The following is an 8,657-nucleotide window of genomic DNA, read 5'->3' on the forward strand; positions in this document are numbered from 1 at the left end:
GTTCTCACTCTCGAGGCCGTTGCGCTTGGAGGGAACAAAGGGTTGACTCACGTCCGGACTCCGCCGTCGGAGAAAGGAGCCGGGCTAAAAATAGTCCAGTGGCGGTTAATAGTGCGGCCGTTGGACCTGGCCTACGCAGCTCACTCTTGCCCTCCTGCCTGACGCAAGCTCAATCATCTCCACGACAGATTACAGCCAATGAACGCCGTCGTAAGTACTCTAGCAATCGGACTGTGCCAACTAATCGAGTAGGATTTTCCGGTACGCATGTTTGAGATGTAATTACCTACACGCTCAAACGTTTATCTGATCAATAGCAGGCTCGGGCAAGCTCTGTGATGTCGAGCGAAGCGTTAATCAAACAGCGTCGACCGGTTGCACTCAGTCAACTGTTATAGAAGTGTACTTTTCCACGTGTGTTTATTTCGTTGCATAAGCCTCGCGGAGTGACGTGATAATATCGTCAAAGGGCTGAGCAGGCGCAGATACATTGTATGCTCGACGGTTTATGAAGACAGCCGAGTTGCACCTTGATAGCGAGTCGATGCTACACGAACCACACGGGATCACATTTCGCCAATCGAGCATGAGAGGAAATATTCTAAAATTACTTATTGTGTACATACAAACGCTGCGTTGGCACTACTAAACTCCCACGACCAGCAATTGTTTGCGTTGCACTCGAAGGTTTCTGCAACAGCTAGGTGTTGAGAAACGGCGGAGGTGTCGACTTTAACTTAGAACCGGCTATTTGTGAAATCTTTCAAGTTTTCATTGCGAAAAGTATGGAAAGTTTAAAATCAGAAATGTATCATAGAATTAATAACATGCAAATAATAGCGCACAGATTTATTACGGAAGTTTATGGTTTTCTTGCGACAATATTTTGAATCGTGAGACGAACGAAGCCTTTATCAAGTCCACGTGAAAAGCTAATCGCGTCACGTGACGACTTTTTTTCTATGGCACAGCCACAGCACACTTGTTCATTATTTTTAACGACATGGCCAGATAATGTTACAGGAAAGCAGCAATGGCATTTCACCTGAATCTTATTTCCTTATTCGTCGCTTTATAATTCAGATCCTTGATAAGAAATGCTGTTCAATTACCAAGCTGTGCGGAATAATTGGGCCCGATACCAATCTGGAGGCATGTTTGATAAAGATAGATGGGCTTCCTCTTATTACTCGTATGACCGATGTGCAAAGTAATAGGTAATAACGTGTTAGGTGAGCAATACAGCGAGTTGCATGCGAGCGTGGCGCGATTGCACGCTCCGCCGCCCCACGTGATTATACGCCTTACTGACCAACTAACAACTAGCGAAATAGGTAACACAACAAATGGCTAGTTGCTATTCGCGTTAAAGACCGAACCGAACTCGGTGGCAAAGTTGCTGGCTCACGCAACAACCAAACCCGAGTGACTTAATCTGCAGTTACTAACAAACAAATAGCAACTAGCTAGCTACATATTAAACGTTTCGTAAGGACTTTCAATTAGTCAGAACCGGAGGGCCACTTGCATGGTCCTTGTGCCAGTACTAGTTAGAAATGGTATACAGTTACAACAAATGAGCTATTTCCCTTACAAGACGACTTTGCAGAGATTATCCTGTGATGGCATTAGCACAATAGCGAGTTTTGAAACTATTCTTGTTTGTTGTTAATTATTTATTTCGCAAACGTTAATTTACCAGAACAGGTTAACAAATTGGTGCTTGATTAGGTAGTCATTCCAGCATATTATTATTATTCTATCTCATACGACGTAAGAATATTAATCAAAACTCAGACTCAGCTCACATACATAAACATACTTGCAACTTAAAAGTGGTCATACCACTAACACACACATAAAGATATTGCGAACTCAGTATGAATAACAACGGACTGTTATCGCCACGGAACCCTAAACATATTATTCTGCAAGTTAGCGTCTGTGTTACGCCCACTGGTTACGTTTCAGTATAAATCCTACATGAACATTTAACCTGATCTGATGCCACCTTGCAATAATTCTTAAGCTACGAAGCCTAAGGGTCCCCACAAACTGGGACTACGCTTCAATTGTGTTAGCACAAAGAGAGATATGGGACAAAGAGCTCTTTATCTGATGTGCTGGGCACAAAAAATACATTCGACGCAATGGTTAAGCATTATTACAGACAAGCGGCAGGTAGACGGTTGTAGGTGTATTCACAAGTCCAACGGTTAAGTTTTTTTTTTCTCCGAGGATCACTACCAAAACTTTCAAAAAAAGGAACACCTTTGAAAATTCCCACTGCGAATTTTATTGTGCCAACGAATAAAAGCAATGCAAAAGTTGTAAGTTAAAGGCGAAAGATGTGGTGATAAGTGAAAAGAATAACAAAACAAATTATAATAGAGTAAATAATGATAGTTTCGATAAAATGTAATTTTATGCGTTCGTTAAATCGTTCTTCGTTTTTATCTATGTTCAATGACCCAACTCGCTCCGAAGTAAAAAATAAATTATGGCAAAACCTATTAAAATAAAATATTAAAATTTTTACTAATATTGCAAAATTATGTAGAAGTATCTTTTGTTAATGTTGTTGTTTATAATCGTAAACAAAAAAAAATATAAATAATATGTATCAGTCAGTACATAAGAGCACAACCCCAAGCAACAAGTGTATGTTATTTAAGGAAAAGAGTACAAAAACCTGAAGCAGGTAGCGTATGAGACGACGAACCATTTATAACTATGTGATTTAGCCAATAGAACCGGTTTTACATCGTCACCGTAAAGATAGGCCGAGGGTCGGGTACACCACGCGATTGTGATCTCTACTTGGACAGCTTTAGATCCGTTTCAAAGAGCTCTTATTTCGAGTTTTGGTAAGAACAACCACGTATGTATGGCGAGACACCCCTGCCGAGATTCGAAAGGACCATAATAAATAGAATGTCTGGAGAATACACGTTTTGTAAATTAAAAACATAGCCCTCCTTCTGGCGCAGTCGGGTAAAAAAGGATTGTTATTTAATTATGTTTGGTACCTATACCTGACAAACATACAAATTGCATGTAGGTACCTATTTATATTCTTGTATGCTGATTTTATTTAACAAGTGAACATTTTAAACTACAAGTCACATAAAAGTACCTACCTGCCTGAGTGAAAATAATATTCACGTTTCCAAGGTCAAACTTTATAAGTTTCATTCAATTCTATGAAACTTATTACACATGTCTCCAATGAAAATTAACGCATTTGTAAATAATATAAATTACTTATTATAAGGAAACTGTGCAGTGCACATATTAAAGTTTCCCTTGTTGTTGATGCATTGAGTAATAAGTTGAGATGCATCATTAAATTGAATCTCGAGTGATTTTTAATTACACAAAATCGTGATGGCAGTTAGTAGATACAAGATAGGGAGGTAACTAACTAATAGAGATTAACTTTGTCAGTCAGGTTAGCTAGTCCCATCACACGGTTACACGCAACCAGTACTGCAACAGGTTTGAAACTTATTTTCCGTATGGTGCAATTACCAGGAACATTGACTTGCGAAGTATAATATCTATGTACGTGTATGTATTATGTATAAATAATGTACAAAGCTGTTTCTGCCGTTTACTGAGCACATCTATCTTTTCCAATATGTTAAACAAGACAGAAAATGTCCATTCCATTATCTAGCCAAGCCAGACAGTGCTATGCTATCTTAAGCACTATGTTAATACCATTATTATTTGATATTAATTTAATAAATTCGTCTTACAGATCACAAATAACTCACAGCCTGTGAATTCATTTTAAAGTTAAAAATCGATTTAAATAATATTTTTATAGGGTAGATTGATATTCTATTATTGCTACTTTGTTCTTTGCTTTGACGAGAGATCTCCTGGTATTGCATTGTTTGAATGTTTGAAAAGCAAATTAGTAGATAAACTGAACTGGACAACTCGTAGTTTGTATTTAACTGCACCACAGTCATAATAAATTCTAAAAAGTTTAGAAATAAATAAAATAAATTCAACATTGATTTAATATTCTACAATGATTGATATTATTACCTCAATAACATTGAACTTGACAGTGGTGTATAGTTTGTCGATGTCATAACAACCGTCGTTATGTAACAAAGAAAAATAAATAAACGTGTAGTAAGTATGTATAGTAGGTAGGTAGGTATTATACATTACTAAATGATGTAAATTTATATTAAGAAAAATGCAGACGCGTGTTATAGATAGATTCTGCGATGTTTCAATATTATTCAACATAAACACGATGTTTTATAATAATATTAGGTAAGCGTGTATTTCAATGTACAAACAAAAAAATACGAAATAAAATACCTACTTAATAAACACACAAATAAATCAAATATTAGGAGTTACGTTCGTTATGGATGGGACTGACATTGACCAAGTTTTCGGAGGTAGAAACTTATTAAAATGCAATGATGGAGGTGTCGTCATAATTATATATGTTTTAAAAACATATTATTATGGTTGTTAATTAATAAGATTATAGCTATTTTTATACCTACTATTATTTTACAAAATTTAAAAAATAAGTAAGGCAAGTCAATCTTATTATGAATAGGAGGTAAATATAATACAAATTATGCCATACCAAGCCTACCTACGTGTACCTACCTCCCAACAAAGTAAATAACTACACACCTACCTATCATTCACTAGATTTATTAATATTTTTACATCGTCGTAAGGTAGGTATTTAGTAGGTTATTAAATACATACCTACTGTGGATAGCCTGAATATTATTGTCATACTTTGAGGATTGGTGATAAATTATGACGATAAAGTTTATCATAATAAAAAAAAATTACAATTGCCTACTGTAGGAAGGTCTCATGAATATTTTGGTAGACACCTTAACTTAGTCTGGCTGCAGTAGGTAATTACCTAGGTACCTACTTATATTCAAAGCAGCTGATTAACAAGCTAGGCAGGCTGTTACTTCGTGAAGAAGTAGATACCTAGCAAGGTAGGTACCTTAATCGTGTAACACAACAGAACTGGAAATTATTGTAAATCTAAATTTACTGTCGTTTCGTTACACAAACAGATGTAGTTTTAGGTAGGTAACCTGCTTATTACTTAACTCAAACCCGTTTAGCAATCTGAATCTCTGTAAGTTTACCGAATATTCGAACTCATATTTTTGGCCTAAGGATCAGCTAGACACACAAAACAGTGAGGGTACGAAATTCAATACATTTGGCTGCCGCCTGGCGGAAAATAATAAAAAATTAGACAAACTTACCTTCAAGAACAGATCACCAAAGTCGTACAGCGCAGACTGATGCATTATGGCAGTAGACATCATGCAAAACTAGCTCGAACACTCAATCCAGGTTTCTAAATTCTTGGGTAAAATCTGCGAACGTAATCACTGAAGCACGAATTTGGAAGGTCGACGAACTCACTGTAATTTTTTGATAAGATTTCGAAATGTCCACGATAATTCTGTACTAGAATTTTATGAAAACTTGTTTACATACATAGAGATGTTTTGATAATTTTGCAAGTCGTTGCGTGTTTGTTTTTCGTTAGTTGACCACAGATTGTGTCCGAACTAGTCGGCTGAGGGCTGTATTTTTTACTATGCCCTTTTCTAAGCAGCCAGATAAAATTTTTGAACACAATTTCGCAAATGTTGCGAAAATGTACAAAACAGTCCTTTGTTTCGAAGTCTTCTTCACTTTTTAATTTTTGCGTCTATACGGAAATACACAGTTTTGGTCAAAATTCTGCGCGAACTGCATAAAAGTCAACTTTTCAAATAAATACTTTTTAGTTTTACTCGAAATTATACTCCAAAAGTTTTTAATTCTGGCGGTATAAATCGTTGAATTAAAAAATAAATCGCAGAGTCAATGTCCGCGCAAAACGCACCACACGATCATTCCGTATCACGCTAGCTCGCGCACTGAGCTCCTTGGTGCGGTGCGCGCCTTCGCCCGTGAATCGCGAGCCGGCGCGGCAGCGGGCGGGTGGATTTTGTTTTCAAATCAAACAGCACGATCACGTTTTGGAGCGAGATTCGTTTTCCATTCGGGTGTATTCGGCAGATATCGGCTGTTCTCGGGTGTTTTGTTGTTATCCTGCCCGCCTCGCCCGTACAAAAGTTTGCGATACTCCCTCAAAGTTTTTACCCCATGCACAAAGTTGTTTTAGTACTGAAATTTCCGATATTTAGTAAGGTCAGTCAAAACTTAAAATTAATACAAAAGCCATTGTAATTTGTAATATAATAATGCGTATATTTTTGCTTTTATTCCATTAGGTTTTTCCTGCGCTGCGCTTGCGCAGATTTTGGTTTATTACAAAAATACTATGGAATGAACTCAATTGAATGCGAGTGATAATAATTTCACGATTTAGGTAAATTGTTTTATACTTTCATGGCCACTAACATAATTATTATTACTGACGGGATTGCTACCATGTAGGGTCATTGCGCCGGTTTTCCGTCCATCCAGCTCCTGTTTTCGTCCATTTGATCGAGTTGCCACAAACAATGAATACGTAAATTGGAATACAAGCCTACCTTTCCCTGGAAGTTTGGACTTGTTGCAATCTTTATTATCTAAGCAACAGTTCTGCCTGCATAAAAATGTAAAGTAATGTCTCCAGAAAAAGCTACGCAAGTTGCTGCTGCACACAGGTGAATTGAAAACGACATCAGGTTAGAAAAACAAGTGCCAGCAGGGAACTTTCATGGTATGTTTTATTACTGTTTAAGCTACTTTACGTAATGTTTTTGTCTTTTGTCTAATTATTAGCATAATAAACACTATTTTAAGGGTTTATTAAAGTATTAGTATAGAAATCCTAGATAAATGAAGTGGACTAAAAGTAGGATAACAATTTTGCAAGATTTTTTGTTCACGTCCACGTGGACGGAAACCCTGACACCTAGTTAATATTTGTAATGATCATTTTACTTCAACGGACCTACAAAATACAATGTTTTTTCTTCCAATATGATCTTTATTGCTATTACATTAAACATTTTAGTTTACGTCCACTTTTTAGCAGTGTTATACCCTTATAAGCCGTTAAAGATGTGGACGAAAACTAAAAACAGCTTTAAATGTTGCTGTGTTTTCGTCCACGACTCCATGAATAAGCACTTTGGTGGACGAAAATTAAAATTACCTATTCCTGTAGATTAGTTTTCGTCCATTTGTCCTTCGACCTATTGCGATAATTCCCTAAATTTAGGTAAGTTTATTTAAATCTTTTTGATATCGTTTGAAAGCTAAAAAATTACCTTACAAATCATATACCACAATCTATAGTTACTATATTGTAGAATTGGTTTTAACTTAATAATTCAACTGCGCTCTTTTTTCTACACAGGTGGTCGGAAACTAGCGTACACTAGGACGAAAACCAATTTTTTTGGACGAAAACTAGCGAAATCGCCTCTTTTGCATAAAATATGATTTTATAAAATACCCGTGATATTTACTTATTGTCATATAATATTAACGTAAAGTAGACTATATAAGGACTAAAACGACATAATTATTATACATATAAGTAAGGGTATTTTAAGATATTCATTTCGCATCACAAAGCTGGCAACTCCGATAATTGGACGAAAACTAGCGAGATGACCCTACCTTAATTCACATCTCACCAGCAACCCGCAAGTTTCCTCAGTTACTCCGTGGCCATGGTAGAGCAGCCCGTCAGTAATAATAATTAATTTCACGATAGCAGCATTCCACTGCATTGCAAATTATTTTTTGAAAATTGAAATAACATTTTATTTTTGTACTTATTTTCAGTTGGGTATCACTAGTATATGCAATACTACAATGTGCACACAAAAAGTACCTAATTAATTTAAAGTCAGATCATTTAAAATTAAAATCGGTTTGTTTCACGGAAATCTGACACTTCAGCTCCTAAAGTTTTCTCCGATAAAACTCTTTAGGTATAGGTTTCGGCGAGGAAGTCCTAAAAAATAAGTGGTCGGAGCGGCGAACAAAAAGTTGTAATTTTAGAGCTGGTTCCACCAATCGAGATGACCGCTGCCGCCCGCGCCCGCACCCCGGCAGCGGTCACGGTTACGAGCTGAGCGGGTGACTCAGCAGCAACTCGGGGTGCCCAAACTAACACTCGTATTCACAAACGATGCTTGCTTAAGTAAAGCAGCAAATCGAACGGACAGCGTTGAATAGAGCTCTGTGATTGGTTCCTGTGTGACCCTGTGCGTCCACGCGCATGTTTGTGAATACGGGCGTAAGTCCAAACTCCAAAGCACCAACGTAACGTAACATGCTCTAGCCGACTGGCCTCCTTTCCCGCCTAAATGACCAATGTCATCATTGAACACAACATTGGATTGAGTTCAACCAGTGGTTATGTAAAAGTTCTTTTGAGTTACAAGTTGAGTTGATGACTGCCATCATGACATGTCACATATCACGCAGATAATGTCAGTCGAATATCTTAATTTCCACAAATTGCTCTGATGTGATGTAACTAAGTACACATTTAGTATTTCAACTTGCAATCTATGTTTACATTTTCCTAATCCTGTCAGGAAAATGTGAAGCGTCCCACTGAAAATTTAAAACTGTAGGTATTATAAGTAACCTGAAAATGTTCTTTCAGAAACACAATG

The 8,657-nt window shown here is 36.9% G+C and overlaps 1 protein-coding gene across 3 annotated transcripts in view; it reads right to left on the reverse strand.

The window, feature by feature from the left end:
- Nucleotides 1–6,029, reverse strand: part of Tis11 (Tis11 zinc finger protein) — a 43,379-nt gene extending 37,350 nt beyond the window's left edge. The window contains exon 1 of one of the 3 annotated variants that reach the window (XM_028300735.1): nucleotides 5,280–6,029. In XM_028300735.1, coding sequence (XP_028156536.1) covers nucleotides 5,280–5,342 — 63 coding nt within the window. In that variant the 5' untranslated portion in view covers nucleotides 5,343–6,029. The remainder of the gene's footprint in view (nucleotides 1–5,279) is intronic. The other 2 variants (XM_028300736.1, XM_028300734.1) reach the window with 2 other exon arrangements.
- Nucleotides 6,030–8,657: the final 2,628 nt, after the last annotated feature.

This window comes from Ostrinia furnacalis, unplaced genomic scaffold, assembly GCF_004193835.3.
Source record: "Ostrinia furnacalis isolate ACB-3 unplaced genomic scaffold, ASM419383v2 OfSCF0780, whole genome shotgun sequence".
In the NCBI taxonomy this organism is placed as follows: Eukaryota; Metazoa; Arthropoda; class Insecta; order Lepidoptera; family Crambidae; genus Ostrinia; species Ostrinia furnacalis.